This window comes from Anastrepha ludens, chromosome 6 (assembly GCF_028408465.1).
Source record: "Anastrepha ludens isolate Willacy chromosome 6, idAnaLude1.1, whole genome shotgun sequence".
Taxonomy (NCBI): Eukaryota; Metazoa; Arthropoda; class Insecta; order Diptera; family Tephritidae; genus Anastrepha; species Anastrepha ludens.
The window spans coordinates 124,351,457-124,369,163 of NC_071502.1; the positions used below are offsets into that span (position 1 = coordinate 124,351,457).

The 17,707-nt window shown below is 36.3% G+C and overlaps 1 protein-coding gene across 1 annotated transcript in view; it reads right to left on the reverse strand.

The window, feature by feature from the left end:
• Positions 1–17,707, reverse strand: part of LOC128867290 (AF4/FMR2 family member lilli) — a 93,248-nt gene that overhangs the window by 74,031 nt on the left and 1,510 nt on the right. The window contains exons 2-3 of the mRNA XM_054108398.1: positions 16,468–16,622; positions 16,198–16,380 (exon numbers count right to left, since the gene is read on the reverse strand). Coding sequence (XP_053964373.1) covers positions 16,198–16,380; positions 16,468–16,622 — 338 coding nt within the window. The remainder of the gene's footprint in view (positions 1–16,197; positions 16,381–16,467; positions 16,623–17,707) is intronic.

Here is a 17,707-nt window from a genome sequence, read left to right on the forward strand (position 1 = left end):
ATGTAATCTACAATTAATTCTCGCAATGGACAACTACTTCCAAATCATGGCATGCATGCATAATGGTCGAATGAGCGCAAAAGAATGTGACACAATTAATTTCCAATCAAAATCGCTACAATGCCATGCGCAGATGCGCCGCAGCATTCCACCAGCGATGAACGATACGAATATTTTTTAATGGGAAGCAGTCGCAATTGCTAGAACCAATTGAGTTTTTACATGTTTATGCCAGTGTGTGTGCATGTAGCTTTCATGCAGATCAATACATTTTTACAAAGCGAATCGAAGGTGAGGTAAAGTTGCAGAGTAAGTTGCCCCTTGAATTGCTAACGACAATTGCCTGATACAAGAAATAGCAGAGGCACATGGAGAGCTAGCGCAACATTCTGAAGCGTTCAAAAATCAATTTATTAACATTAAAAATGTTTACAAGCAGTGCACAGCGAACTGGATATACTCCAAGGTTGGGAGTAGGGCCAAGAAGGCTCGATGCATGGGCGGCGACAGTGAAATCTTCTACTACAAGTATGCATGTATTCGTGCAACCGCGTATTCTTCTAACCGTCTGTCCGTCCGTCTGAACGTGAGCTCGTTCGAATGTTTGACAGAGTGAAAGACGACAAAATGCAAATGCCGTCAAGTCGACGATTGATCTCCATAAATAATGCGACATCATTATCTCTACGAATAAATACATACAATAATAAATTTACATAGTCAAGCATATGGATGTGTGCGCGTGTGTGTGATTGCTTATGTTTGTACATATGTATGTATTTATGCAAAGCACAGCACATCACTGCAAAGCACGGCAGTCGAGCGGCTGGCAACATTGTAGCGCATCTAACAGGCGTAGCGTATGTGGAGCGTATATACATATCTACACACATACATATGCAGAGCAACCGATCCCCGTAATCATCATCAGCATCAATAACATGATTATCGGCATCAACATCAGCATCGGCAGCATTTTGTCGTACGTCGGTAATGACATGCCGCATTGGCGTTGCCTGCGACGCACTCTGCGGCGCCCCAAGCATCCTTCACACAGCTCGCAGAAGCAAAGCACACTTTTCGTTTCTATTTTGCTTTTTTACCAAATACAAACTTACTTGTTTTGTAGGATTTGCGTTTTTTCCTCATTTCATATGTGTGCGCTGTACGTTTGGTAATCCATCAATTACATTTGCGTTGTTGACTCACTCGTCGTTGGCTTGTTGGCGCTCAACTTAACACAATCGAACTCAACTCAACTCGACTTGGCTCATTTCAATCCGATTTCAAAGTATGTAAAACGCTTGGGTTGCATGCATCTTAATGCAATAAACAGCAGGCACAAAAAACAACAATAACCATAGCAGAGCCATGCAGCATGGCAATGGAAAGAGTTTTTTCCACCAATTCCTCAAATTACTGAAACTCCTTTGCCATTGCAGTTTTACCTTTGATTTGCCTTTCTCATCTCATTTGGCATTTTGGTTTATTGTTTTCCTGTTGAGATCATTATTATTCGCATGCATATTTAATATGCACAACAACAAATACAACAACAGCTTTATATACTGATGTGAATAAAATTTTTTATCAGCATTTGAAGGCGATTGCAGTGAAATCAGAAGCAAAGGCAGCCCCTGCGTGAGAGATGCAGTTCCATACTCATTTGTTGTTACATTTATAAAAATTTGAATTGGTAATTTGTTAAAACGACTTTCAATCAATCAATGAGCACAATATTATTTACAACAACAAAGTTCAGAAGGTCCTATAACCTAAAGCAATATTTAACTCATTCGCGAAGCTTTCATGGTAGTTCAATGCTTTTGCCCCTGTGTATAAATATACTTACATATATTCAGGATAATTGAGGCTATGATTGCACAAATTCTTTCTTAGAAGGCATTTGTTACTTTTTAGGGAGCGACCATTTCGGAACAGTACAAAATCTGTTGCGAATAAAAAACTTCTCAGAAACAATATAAAAATTGTTGAATTAGACAGAAAGAATATTGAATATCTCTACCTTCCCTAATGAGTGCTTGCTAGACGACACAATAACGTCTAATATGATATTATTAAATATCGGACCATATTCATTGCGACCTCTAAAGAGCTCGTGGTGTTTGATCTGAAGTCTAAAATTGAGGGTTTCCACTACGCAGATTTCAATGTGTTTCAGTCTCTCTCTAGCCATGCCAGAGAACATTTGCCCAAAATATGCCCGGACACTTCATCGTTCTCAAAGAATATTTGGCTCACCATCTCAGTAAGCAGATCTAACTGAAAACGCTTTCAATTTTGACCAGTTAAGTAAGTTAGTATGCACCCTAACGTCAACCCCAGCCAACAACTTAACAATATATCCACCGAATGAATAACCACATAGATTCGCCTCGCTAAGGCTAAGCGGCTCAGCAAACTAATTACTTCAATTCGGCCAAGTAACCAGCAGTGCATAACTTTGTTTACTTTCAGAAGATAAAGGGTGTCATAAATAGTATTCCTTAGCTAGCTGAGACGTAAACGTTTGATGACAGGGAGATAATCTATATTACAAGATAAATTTCTCTTCAAACTTTCCTGACTCCTTCATGGGTCAGTAAAATTTGTCGGCGGATAGATGAAATAACTAATTTATTCTCAATATATTTGATACGAAATTTCATTTCTTTAGTCTAGAAAACGCCGTATAAAGTCAGAGAATGGGTCGAGTAGGTGACTAGGTATACTAAGTATAGTAGCCATATGCTGGCTTCATCGATGATACCCCGTGAACAACTCTAACTGCTTTGGTCACAATAAGTGGGTCACAGATCAACACCTGCCAATTCATCAATCAATTCTTTAAGCTAAAACATCACAATTTTCTGGTGCCCCTATAAGCTAAATCTGGCCGCTTTTGGCGGTGGAATTCAGCCCCAACTTAATGAAACTATGTTTGACGTCTTAATGGATGTGCCAAGTTATGACAGAAATTTAGGGGTTTATGTGACACCAAAGGAAGAAACAATTCATCTGCAAGCAAGGAGTTAAGCCTATACATTACAGGGATAGTGATAAATGGGTGGAGTGAAAAAACGGAGCAGACAATGTGAGGCAGGTACTAAACTAGGTATAAGGCTTTTCCGAAAGTATAGGAACATATGAGACTCGATTATTTCAGATTCATCTTCAAATATATTTTAAATTGATTTTATTTCGCACTTCCAATTATTATATAAGCTAAATAACTTTTTACAAAACATCTTTTGAATATTTCCCTGTCTCCTCCATTTTCTTTGCCTCTCCCTTTCGATCCAGTTTCTATTCTTATGAATCTTTTTATTTTCCAAATACAAATCCAAACGCAAATACATACTTTGCATACACTTACTTAATCAACTACTTATGCATGCGGCTTCTTATGAATTTGTTAAACGGAAGAGTAAAAGAGACTGAAAAATAATATAAAATTTGTGTATGTATGAGAAATTGAAAAAATCACTAAGTAGAGCAAAGTTGACGTGAAACATAAATCAAAGTTTTGTGTTTCGAATGCAGTTAAAAACTTTTTGTTTGTTGTTGGGCTGACCAAAACTAAATCCGAGGTTTGACCAGCTTGTTGGAGATTTAAGAGGCACAGAATTGAAACTGAGGGAGATGCCATATGGCACTTACAACGCCTTGTGAACCATTGTTTCTTGTTCTCACAAAAATTTTCAACTTATAGTACAAAGTAAAATTTCGTAGGTACACACATGATAGTTTTGCCAAGGAAAATATTTATTTGTAAGTCATATATGAAATATCACTTGCACATTAAAATCAGGCAAATTTACTCCAATTGGTTTGAAAAAGATCTACCTTTGAGAAGATCTAATAAGTGGGCCAATACGACTTATATATACATATATATACATATGTCATATATATATATATATATATATATATATATATATATATATATAATGGCCCCTATTATGAGCAACATTCGATCTTCGACTGTAGTCGAAAGTGCTGATCGAACGAATTTTCATTTGGTATTATGGTGCTCATTCGTTGAAGAGTAGGACTATTGTGAATTTCGATCGCTCGACGCATTTACAATAGATAATTTTTTCTCAGCTGATACAGCAAATCAAAATAAAAGAAAAACCGATTGTGTTGAAATTCTTTGCTAACATTATTTTTAAAAGTTAAAAAAAGTATTTTTTGTGAAAATGAGTACAACGGAGTTGTGGTTCGACGATTCATCGGACGATGAGAGATTAGTGGAACTAGCTAGAAGTAGAAAACAGTTGAGGGACGCATCCAACCCCCTAGAACTGGCTTCCACTGAGTAAATTTGATATTTTCAAAATGTGCTTACGTACTTAATATTACGGAGATTTCCTTACAGATTTTTAAAGAACTTTAGATTATCTAAAGAGGCGTTTGTGAACCTTCTGTCCAGTACAGAAAACCAGTTGCAGCAGTGCACCCGAGCCAAATTGATTCCAAATATTTTAAAGCTAGCCACAGTTCTGCGAGTTTGTGCTCAGGGATCGTACCAATTGAGTATTGGTAATGAAGGTATGCTAGGACTTGCTCAACCCACTGTGTACGATGATGCTGAAGATATTGAAGTGGAGTCAAATAACGGAGAAGTAGAAAACATAAGAAATGAAATTTTGAGAATATTATAGAAAAACCTAAAAAGTATTAAATAGAAACCTTTACGCCACAGTTTCTGTTTTATTTTTGTTATAAATTTTCTTTATTCAATTATTCGTCATTCGAAAAAAATATGTATTTCAGTTCCTCTACGTATTTCAGCCCATACCTGCCAAGGGAAAATTAAAATGTATTTCTATAAACATCACAAAAAAAAAACCATTATTAAGCTTAATCCATTTTGCTGCCGTTCTCACTGGTGGTCCCAAGCAATTCAGCTCCGTTGTAAATTCCTCCCATTTTTTTGGTGCTTGAAGTTTGGTGCAAATCCCTTTTGCGAATTGTGGATTCGCCTTTCTAATTGTTGTTTGGTACTCACGACTTTCGACCTGCATAAAATTAACACAATTAGTATATATATATTATTTGGTTACTATAAAACCATAAGTAATAGCAAACAACTTAAACTTTAACAAGTTTTCCCACAATACGCTACAAAATCGAAAGCAAAATTGCATTCGACTCTAAATTCGGTAAACAACGAAAATTTCGATAGGGTTGCACCGCTCATAATACCAAATTGACATTCGATTTTCGATCTTTGACAACCAACGAATATCGAAGATCGAATGTAACTCATAATAGGGGCCATCATATATGTTCCCCAAATGGAGGAACCTACAGTTTCAAGGCGACTCCGAACGGCAGATATTTTTATGAGGAGCGTTTTCATGGCAGAAATACAATCGGAGGTTTGCCATAGCCTGCCGAGGGGCGACCGCTATTAGGAAAATGTTTTTCTTAATTTTGGTGTTTCACCGAGATTCGAACCTACGTTGTGTTTTCCGAATGGTAGTCAAGCACCAACCCATTCGGATACGGCGGCCGCCTGATAATAACTTTATAATTTATTCAAGTAAATCAATAATTTAAGTGCATAAGCATTTGGCAAATTAAAAACAGTTTTTTGATATCTAAAAAAAATGTTTCCAAAAAAATTTTTTTATAAAATTTGCTAAAAAAAATTTTTACAGAGCTTTTTCTAATTTTTTTTTTAACCCTTTTTTCTTTCTTTTCACATATAATCATAAAACTCGTTTTTTAAATAAACGTAGATAGATACACAATATTCACTCTTGTACATTTCTTAATTTTTCATTATTATTCCCCCATACAAGTATAATGCAATCAATGATCAACAAACAGGCCCAGATCTATGCAAAGATCAACCGAACATGAATCTTGTTTACTTAACCAAACATTCAAAAATACCTGATCAACTACTTCCTTGATGACCTTGAAGGTTTATATGTATGTGGAAACGAGGCGGCTTGTGTTCGCACATTTTAATTAGCTGCAAAAGCGCGCTAGAAGGCCTAAAAGCCTAAAAGTCGCTCAGCATTCGTGTCCACTTGTCGCATTCATTTGGCAAACGGTAATCGAGATCATTAGACGACAACTGTTGCTGCCACCACTGTTGTTGTTTTTGTTGTTCCTGTGATGGCAATGATATCGGTGGCGAATCGCTTGATCTCAGAGGAGACAACAGCAGCAACACACAACAACATACTTTCTTGAGTATTTTATGTTATTTTTCCAATCGATTAAAAAAGCTAAGAAAAAAATCAAAAAACGATTGTAACTTTTATTAACCATTTCAGTGGCTTATCAATAGTAGTGCATCAGCGATTTAAGCAGTCTGAGGAGTATACGTTTTTCACTGAACTTTTCACATGTCGCATGCGTTGCAGGCAGTTTATTTGTTTGTGTTTTTCTTGTCTTTTTGTCTTTCTTTTTGCTGTTTTGCTGTTTTCTTATTGCTTTTTTTGTATTTTGTGTAGATGCACCTTTCGCTTTGGCAAACGATTTGAGTTTTTAGCGTGGCTCACGCAGCGCCAGATTTAGTGCGGCCATTGCCGTCTCTGGCGGCTAGTGTCAGGTGCAATTTGAGACAGTAACAAATACAACAAGAAAAGTAATAGCAAAAACTATGACTACTTGGCACAAAGTGGGGCAATCCAGCGCATGTGGCCGACAGTGTGGGACTCTTTTGTAGAAGAGTGCTTTTGGGGGACACTGAAAACAGTTTCAAATAACATTTTGGAAAACGTCCATTTTTTATTCCACTGCCAATTTCATAAGAAAATTAAATAATATTTTGGCGCAAACAAAAAGCAAAAATAAAAAATAAAAATACAACAGATAGATGAATTATTATGAATAGCTGAAAACCAAGGAAGGATAATGAAAGAATTCAAAAATCTGGAACAGGTTTTTTATTGTAGAGACATAAGCTGTACAAATATTTTTTTTGTATTAAAGTAATATAAACAAAATGGCGGCTACTCAGCTTTTCTTTGACGAGGAGTTTGTTTTTTTTTTTGAATGTTGTGGCCGGACCAACCGCAACTGTACTTTCTAAAACACCCTTTCTTTCGGGTATGAAAATGTATGTGAATAGTAATAAAAGGGCAAAAGAAGCTTTTGATATATCGATTTTTAAAAATAAGTTAAAAAAAAATTGTGTATAAAAAAGTATGTAAAATGTCGACAAAATGCATCCTTCCTTCTATGCATATATAAACTTGAATATTAAAATGTTTGAAAATAAAGATTTTCAAATTTGGTTATAAAAATACTATGCTAATATATCATGTCAATCAGTCATAATTTGTTCGAGTTACGAAGCTGGCCGACATTTTAGTTTCGAGAGAAACGAGTTTGAAATTTCAGCACGCACGATTTGGATTGAGAGGAGTTGCGGCAAATTCGAAAAAAAATTATTAGGCATATTTTTCTATTGTAAAATTTTTAGTATACTATTTTCAGTGCATATTCTTACCTTTTAAGCAAAATTTTGATTCTTTTTTTTTAATTTTTGTACTCACCTTTCTGATACCTTAAAGTCAGTTCACAAAGTTAAAATTTGGAATTGAATAAGCGGGAATTCGTTCATCTTAAACGTATTGATTTTTGTGTGACTATCATTCGGTGGGTCAAGCTTCGGCGCGTATTTCTGCTATGGAAAAGCTTCTCATAAAAACTATCAGACGCTTGGAGCTGGCATAAAATTGCCGGTACACAGATATTCTCACCGTGTACCATTTTCATTGGAATTTTATTTCTTCGCCTGTATAGAGGTATGTGTTACAAGTAGTTAATCTGCTTGCTTAATGATCTGATTTCAAGCTTTTCCCCAAATAACAAATAACAAAAAAGCAATCCAAAAAGTCTATTGACAGAAAAACACTAAAATGCGCATTTAATTTGGTTAAATGTTCAATTAAATTTACATGATTTGCAGTTTGCAGCCATGAATGGGTTAATGGCATCAACACCAACTGTTTCAGCAGCACAACAACAACAATAACTGTATAATAAACTGCAATGCACGGAAGGGGGCCGAACGACCGAATCAACCAAGGCGACGACGTACTGAAGTAACGCTAACGGTTAATTTGCAATAAATGAGGTAGAAAAGTGGAACACAAATCTGTCAGATACGCAACGACAACAACAAGCACATTTGAGCTGCACCGAGCTGCAACTCGGCGTATAACAGCGCGACACAGCAGCGAGACAATCGCTGGTAAACAAATTCCAGAGAAACGCTGCGCGATACGAGCATGCGCACTCGCACTGAACTAAATAGCGGAATTTAACTCTAAAAAAGGGGCTGGGTTGGGGGTGTTGCGCTGCGTGGGTAACTAAGCAACTAAAAGCCCACATTCACTCAATCATTTGCGCATGCGTGCCAGCAGTGACAAAAGCAAAAGAAGGGAAAATTCGAGCTGTAGACTTAAAGCATAAAAAAGTTTGCTCTACTTTTGCGCCACCGTCACTCCAATAGTACCGAATGCGCACTTGAGGCGAATATGAGAGAGAGGGTAGCCGGTTGTTTAGAGTGTAAAATGATGAAAAAAGAAGAAATGTTTGCCACTTATATCGATTGTTCACTTCATGCGGAGAGATTAGAACCGTTTATGGAGAAGCTATACACACTAAATAGGACCGTAAAACTTTAATATTTAATTAATTTTTATTGCAATTGGATTTATGTAGAAAAACTAGAGAGCTAAAGATTGTATGCTAGAGTAATGACCTGGCGCTAAAATATACGAGACAAATTGCAAAGTCCTTTTGTCGTAACTGTACACTTTGCAATGGAAATGCATAGGATGAGTTTCATCAATGGGAATGCATACGATGAGTATCATCAAAACTTCAAGCCCCTTCTGCGATTCTGCGTTTGCTATATGCAGAATGATGAAATAGAATTTGGGGAAGCATCTACACCTCAGTCGCCTGGGTGCTGAGATTCAGATGAGCTTCTTTAAATTTTGGCTCACGTCTGAAAAGCAGTTGAGCAACCGCTTGCGCAATTTTCTGATGAGCGCCCATTACTGTTTTTTAATTATCTTTTCGGTATACTGACAATTTGGCTTCATCTAGGTACGCAATTCAAATTTTCTAAGCTAGCCTCTCTCTTCAAATAAAAAATAAAATAATGATTTAAGGCAAACATTTAATTCAAAGACCCTCAAGCCAAATAGGGAGTACATATTTTTTCTACATCGTTTTGAAATGTGTGAAGCCTCAAATTATTTGTTCAAATTAGAAATAAAAGCAAATAGCAAAAGAAATTATCGTTCAGAATGGAGCGAAATAAAAGCAGTATGTGACCCTGATGCCTAGTCATCGTTTATTGTGACCAGGAATATTCAAACTGAAATCAAGTTAAGCTAGTGCTCCGTCGGTACCCTCTTCCTGAAATCGTCTTTATCACTCAGTCCAGTTTTTGTGCATGCCTAATTTCTGTCTCTGCTTCATATATCATTTCCTAGTCACCAGATATTGAATGTTTCGTACCTTGTTTTTATAGTCCAATCGCATTGGTTATATTGATTTTTCTATGTCCACGGAAATGTGGAGCTGTTTGGTGCTACAGTTCGCTGGCTCTTGAATGATCTATTCATCAAAAAGGGCATGAGTTTAGTTTAGAGTTAGTATTCAAATATACACCGTTTATGCCCAGACAGAAAGTACAGAATAGATTTTTAGTCGATTTACATGGAAATCAAAAATACAAATAATATATTTTATATGAATCATATTAGACATGTAAAGAGATATGATGAAATCATATGATGGGATCATGTGATGGGATCATGTGATGTGATAATATGAAATATATGGTTCATTTCGAGACTTCGCTTTAAATTCAAAAAGGTTCTTCATTTTTCTCATATAGAAGTATAACTACCAGCAACCTGCTCATCATAAATATATTCTTTTTATATTACTGGCAGGTGTGATCGCCAGATATCGCGTTTTTGAACCACCAAACTGTAATATACTTCGTGGAAAAGACGAAGGCCTGGTCGACCAAACGCCAAACCGCCTTCCCTTCCGGCTATTTTTCAATGATCATATATATATATATAATTGGTGCGTACACCTTTTTTGGGTCATTGGCCGAACTCCTCCTCCTATTTGTGGCGTGTGTCTTGATGTTATTCCACAAATGGAGGGGCCCACAGTTTCAAGTCAACTCCGAACGGCAAATGGTTTTTATGAGGAGCTTTTTCATGGCAGAAATACACTCGGAGGTTTACCATTGCCTGCCGAGAGGCAACCGCTATTACTATCTTTCAATGATTGCTTTTATGTATACAGTAGGTTCTGTTTTTATGCGGTAGATACGTTCCGCAAGAAACAGCATAAAAAAAAACAGCATAAAAAAAGCTACTAGTTCTATAGTAAAACTATAGATACGTTTCAAATGCTAAAACCGCATAAATCTGAAATAATGTAATAAAATCGCATAAAAAAGGGCACTAGTCCCATATTATAACTATAGATACGTTCCATAGACCGCATGAATCTGTGATGAGTTTTTGCTTAGCTGGTTTAGAATCTTGTTTATATGTACAATTCCCGATAGGTCGACATGCATTTTGTAATTTAAAAAAAAACCGCACTATTTCAAAACCGCATAAAAAAAAGCCGCATAAAAACAGAACCTACTGTATTCTTCTTTATTTATGATACTTGAGATTTTCTATATTTGCATTAAAAAACACTATTCCAAAGCTCGAAAAGCGTTCGTAGAACGACACAACGCGAATCATTTAAATATAGGATTGAAAGCCACTCACTGAGAAATTGTGAGATATAAATAAATAATATTTTTATAATATATAAAATTTAATTACCACCAAATACCTTCAGTGATAAATGAATTTCCAACCGAAAATCTGTAGATACAGAAGTGCAGCGCCCAACCGGAACATATATTATATACCTACATACATACCTATATACATGTACATAGTATTTGCAATTTCGCACTTCGCTGTCAAACAACAAAACCCAATCGCACTGTGATGAAAAAAATATATGAAATGGTCACAACCCTTGCGCTCTTATGCACACTGAAAGCACAATATTGTATGCAGCCCTTTGAAAGGTAAACAGAATATTGCACAAAATTTCATTTCGCAGGACACTTGTTTTTAATTCTTCAATTTGTTACTTTGCAATCGCCAAATGTCTCCTGAATGGGAACGTCACTCGCGCCCATCTTTTTTTCGGTAGCGAATTTTGATTTCATAGACGACGCTTTTGCAGAGAGTAGCTAAGAGACAGTCTTGGAAACATTGAGGGATAAACAAAAAACGCACAAAAAATTAGAAAAATTATAAAGAGATTAAAAAGTAAGTTGTTGTACTTGTTTGTATTACTTCAGTGAAGTTCCAGTTTGAAGTCGACTTAATAAAAGAGGGGTGTAGCCTGTAAAAGTTAGTGTTTTCACGGCGTGAACTGAGTACTACTTTGCCATAATATACATATGAAATTTCACGTATATTTCACGGCAATGCAATTTGTATGGATTTTGACAGCCATTCCAGGTAAAACGCGAACTTAGTACTATGTTTTCGAAGGTAACTTTTCTTGTAACACCCTCATGGGCTATCACCTTACAATGAGAGTGTGCACTTGCAGTAGGGTGATGTAACGCGAGGGTGAAAGATCGTTGTTAGTGAAAGATCGTTGTTTCTGAGATTTTGGCAGCCCCTTACTGGAGGTAGTAAGAATTTTTTTTAAAAAGAAAAGAATAAGTGGCTCACTGGCCAAGCTTCGCCTATTTATGTGATTGCTGCAAACACTAATTGCAACCCTGCTGCCCGAAATTTCACATGTATACGTACATGTACATACGTATGTTTATGCAATTGTATTGCGTGTATAGTACTTGAATTTGTGTGTGTGCGAGTGTCTATAGCCAACGAGACTGCGTAACTTCGTATAATGCAAAATAATGTTTTATGCAAATTACACAACTGCAACTGTAACAACAACACACATTTCCCTTAACATTTGCCATTTTGGTGCACAAAACATAAACCTAACAGCATCAGCTGCTGCTGTTGTTGTCGTTATTGCAGTGTAGCAGCTGCAACATCTGCATTTACTTCTTCATTTCGTCTATCTGCTGCTGCCCTGCGCCGTGTGTTGGTCCTAAAGAAGTCGCAGAGGCAGCAGCAGTAGCAGCAGCAGCAGCTCTGACGGCAGCTGGAGAATTGTTAGCTGTTGTAGGGACAATCAGTAGTAGCAGCAGGGCTTAGACTTATTTTCGGCCTACGCGTCGACTGACTAGCATATTGTTTAAGTATTTATTGCAGTAGCTGTGTTTCAGTTGTTGTTGCTGCAACTACTTACTTAGTGCCACCGTATAGCCAATACGCCTATCGCACATACACACACACACAGAGGCACACGCCTAAAGATGAATCTTGGCTTGTATACATAATTTTATAAATCCTCTCCACCAGCCACTGCCCCATTGTTCGCTCGGCTGCTGCTGTTGCTACTGTTGCTGTTGCTCCTGATGTTGACAATGCCAACGACAACTGGTGATGCCATTATTCTGTTGTTGCTTCACCGTTCTGCGCTGCTTCTATTATTTTAGTTTTAGTGCCTTCCACGTCTGCTCGAAACCCTGCTCCCAAACATACTTATTTACTTGGCACTGTGTGTACAGTCTGTGGGGAATTTTGTGACAAGTGACCGTTTCATCAGCTCCTCTTCGCCAGCCGACTCACTGGCACACGCTCTGGTCATGCTCGAAAGATACTCGCCCGTCACACTTAGTGCCAGCTGAGTTGCTGCGCCAGGACCACCCACATACACACATACACACCTATGTGCATATACACATGCATATGCACTGAAGGCAGTTGGGCCAATTGTAGTAGCCTTCTAGCCAGGATTACATGTCAAAAGTTTTAAGTCTTCTCATCACTTAATTGCATTTATGTGTGTATGTATTACATGTATGTATGTGAATGTATGTAAATATGTAACTAAGTATGTAAGCCAATATATACCCACATATGCATATGCAAGTATGTGCTTATACATTTATTTGCCAATTGTATATGTGTAGGTATGTATGTATAACTTTTATATCCGTTTGCATATGCAAATGCTGGAACTGTCTGAATTTTGTATTATTTTTAATTAGAAACATTTTTCAACAAAAATGTATCTTTTTGATTGTTGTTATTGCCGTACTTAGTAGATGTGCTGGATTTTGGTTGGCTGCAGTTAAAATGTGCATTTGTATTTATGATATTTTAACATTTTTATTATGCAACAAAATTTAGATGCGATATTTACGCAGTTTTTTGCTTTTTAAATTTTTCTAGTTGAGTGATATATTTTGGCAAAAATTTGACATATTCTTATAAAATAATATTAATTGTAATAGCGCAAAACTAAGTACCTGGAAGCGAAAAAGGAACATGTAACACTGCGCGGCACAATACAACTTTTTGTAATTATTGCCTTAATAAAAGGGAAAAAATACTAACACAACTCCACCCAAATTTGGTTTTTGTGAAAAGTTTCAGAAATCTATTTTAAAAATTTGTAGTTAATGTATTTTAGTAAAAAAAATAGTGAGCCCGAAAAAAAGGACGATTGTCATAATTTTTTTTTAAATATGTTTTAGAACTTTTATTCAAACGAGGCATATATCATACTGAAGGGTAACTCTCGAAGAATACATTTTCGTGTTTTTATTTTAAAAAATGTTAGTATTTATTGTTGATATCGTCCCTCCCCCGAAACGCCGTTTTTTAGAAGAGGTTTGCGGTGATCAAGACAGCGATGGGCAGCTCAACTGAAATCAAAAAAATTAAATGATTAATGTAGAAAAATGTTCTTTAGTGAATCTGAATGGTTTATTTACCCAAAAAAAATTTTCTCGATATGAAAACCACTTTGCACCAAAAAAACTATTTTTGAGGGGTTGAAAAATTAAAAAAAAAATGTATTCCAGCGAACTATGCAAATATTTATAAAAAGTGAACCGTTCAGATTCACGAAGTTGAAACTTCGAATAATTAAAAAAAATTTTATGCAAATCGGTCAAATAGTTTTTGATAAATAATTTTCAAAAAACACGATTTCGAGATAATCGCGTGTAAAGTTTTGCGTGCACTTCATTTAATTTGCGCGCTTCCACGGTCCGTAACTTTCGTTATAGTGCTCCGATCTTTATGATTTTTTGAATTTAATTTTTTAGGATGATGTACTTTTAGAATATGCCATAACAAATTTTCGATTTTTTAGTCCAACACAAGATATATAACCCCTTAATATAGGTGTGTCGACGACTGAAAAGTGTTTGTCTTAATTATTTAGGGGAAACTTATGCTAAAACAAGTATTTCAATACACACTTACGAGATTGAAAAACAAAAGATTAATCATATGCAAGTTGCCGTTAAACCTAATACGGCGGCGGCCGTATCCGGGTGTGTGACTATTATTCGGAAAAACGAAGGACGTAGATTCGAATCTCCGTGCATTCAACACCAGAAAAAGTTCTTATTAATAGCGGTCACCCCTCGGCAGACCATCGCAAATCTACCCATAAAAAAATATCTGCAGTTTGGAGTCGGCTTAAAACTGTAGGTCCGTCCATTTGTGGAACAAAATCAAAACACACGCCACGAAAAGGAGGAGGAGCTTGGCCAAATTATATATATATGTCGTATATATATAGGGTGGGCCATGTAAAATTTGCTTTTTGAATCGTCTATAAAGAAAAAACTAATCAATATATTTTCAAAATTTTTTTTTATTTTGAAGATTGAACATTGTCATTTATGAATGAAAAATAATATCGTTCAAATGACTGCCACGACTGGCTTTACAGTAGGCCATTCGATCAATCCAATTTTTTTTTTTTTTTTTTATAACTTACTTTATTTGCAATCTATCTACTATAAGACATTCAGCAAATTAGATCTTATAAGATAATGGCAGCGGTAGTTTTGCTTTTGTGCAAATCTACATAGAAATTACAACAGCTTATTAATATAACTTGTACAGTTCGTTCTTAAATTATTAAAATTCATTAGTACTTCAAGATTGCTTAAATTCATTGTTTGTTAATATTTTCACTTAAGATTAACTTACGTAATTTTACCTTAAAGATTATAGGTTGAGCAGATTCATACTAGAGGAATGGCAAGTCTAAGATATGATTGCGTTTTAACCGTATAGTTTCAGTGGTTGTGTCTAATAAACAAATAGCAGCTGGATTTATGTGATTAGATAATCGTTTCAGATATCTAGTACTATATTTTCGAATTTCATTCTTTACAAAAGGAATACCTAAGTCGTTATGGATAGATTCATTGGTAATAAACCAAGTGGCATTAACAAGGCTTCGTAATGTTTTCGATTGGTAACGTTGCAAGATCTCCACATTGGAGTTGCTAGCAGTTCCCCATAGCTGTATTCCGTAGGTCCAAATGGGCTTCAGAATAGCTTTGTAGATCCGTATTTTGTTTTCTAGGCTAAGTTGAGAGTTACGGCCAAGCAGCCAGTGCATACGTGTTGTTTTAATTTTTAGTTCTTGTTGCTTAGCCTGAATGTGACTTTTCCACGTGAGGCGTCGATCAAGATGCATCCCTAAATATTTAACTCTGTCACTAGTGGGAATTTGTTTATTATTTAAAAATACATCAGGGCATTGCTCTCTTCTTAATGTAAAAGTGGCATGTGTAGATTTTTCCGAATTAACTTTTATTTTCCATTTGTTAAGCCAAGACTCCAAAATTTGGAGTTGATTTTGCAAAAGATATGAAGCTTCTACAGGGGACTCGTTATAAGCGATAAATGCTGTATCATCAGCAAAAGTTGCTACTTCTACTTTTTCTGAATTGGGCATATCAGCTGTAAATATAGTATAAAGGACAGGACCTAAGACACTACCTTGGGGTACACCGGCATTAATGTTATATATTTCAGATGAGGCATCCCCGTGCCTTACATAGAAGTGTCTGTCACTTAAATAAGATTTAAGTACCAGATAGAAATGTGCTGGTAATATCTTTTTTACTTTGAACAGAAGTCTCTGGTGCCATACCCTGTCAAATGCTTGTTCAACATCTAAAAAGGCTGCAGAACAGTATTTTTTCTCTTCCAGTGCAGCTGTAATTACATTTGCGACCCTGTGGCACTGCTCTGGTGTACCATGTCTTACTCTAAACCCAAACTGATGTTCAGGTATGATGTTATGATCCTCAATTACAGGCAACATTCTTTGCAAAAATATTCTTTCGAATATTTTCGAAAATGTTACCAGCAGACTAATAGGACGGTAAGGCTTGACACTATTCTCGGGTTTATTGGGTTTTGGCACCATGACCACAATGGCACATTTCCACTGGGTGGGATAATGGTATAAATTAAGAATAGCATTGTATATTATGGTTAGGAATTGTATAGCTTTTTCAGGAAGAGCCTTAACTACTTTGCTATCGATGTAGTCATATCCAGGTGATTTGTAGTTATTTAATCTATGAATTTCTGTAGTAACTTCATTATTTGCTATCTTACTGATTGGTAAGTCCATTTGACATGGAGATTCAAGAAAGTTCAATATCTCTACTTCATCACTGCTGGTACCTACGGAATTAGGTTGAAAAGTTTCAAAGAGGTGTTTTGCAAATGCCTCTGTTTTGGCTTCGTCACTCCTATACCATACGCCGACTGAATCTCGTACTGCTACTTTACGTTTGGTTGGTCGCTTAAGGTATTTGGTAGCTTTCCAAAGACTGTGATCATCATTTTTAGTGGGTTCAAGATTCTTAATAAACGAGCTAAAAGTCTGGTTTTTAAAATCAGCAAGCTTTAATTTCAGTTGTTTCTTTGCTCTATTAAGATCTCTCTTTTGAGCAGGGTATCTATTTCCCTGCCAGGCTTTCCTTAATCTTCTTTTGGTATTAATGAGCAGCAATATCTCAGATGGGACTTGGGAACGGTTATTAGAAATGGGTTGGTCCTTTGTCGGGCTAGATAGGTATGCGGCCTCATGAATAAGGTTCGTAAATGATTCTATTGCTGCTTCTAGTTCAATTCCCGTTTCTAACGGCGCATTCAGATCGATATGTTTATCAATCCAATATTGAAAAGATTCGAGGTCAGTTTTTGGTCGAAGTATTTTATATTTCTTGGAAATGTGATAAACGTTGTCATTGTATATAACAATTAAAGGAGAGTGATCTGAACTGAGATCATAACTGTTCTGAATGCTTAACTTACAACTGGGTATGCCAGAGTATACTACAAAGTCAAGAAGGTCCGGAATTTTTTTCGGATCGCTTGGCCAATAAGTTGGCGTACCTGTAGATAATATAGAAAAGTTTCTTTGGGTAATGCATCTTTCGAGTTCTTTGCCCTTTGGGTTGATGAGCCTAGAGCCCCACCAAGGGTGTTTTGCATTGAAGTCTCCACCAACAAAAAATTTGGGTCCCAAATTTTTAAAAATCTCAACATATTGGTCAGCTTTAAGATTGAATCGCGGAGGGAAGTATACTGAATATATTGGTAACTCATGGGTATAACATTTAATTTTAACCCCGGCTGCTTGTAAGTATTGTTCTTTGACTTCTTCCAGACTTTCATATTTGATCTCAGATCTAATTAAAATGGCTGAGCCACCATGGGCTTTGTTGCGTGGATGGTTTGCACAAATAAGATCGTACCCTACA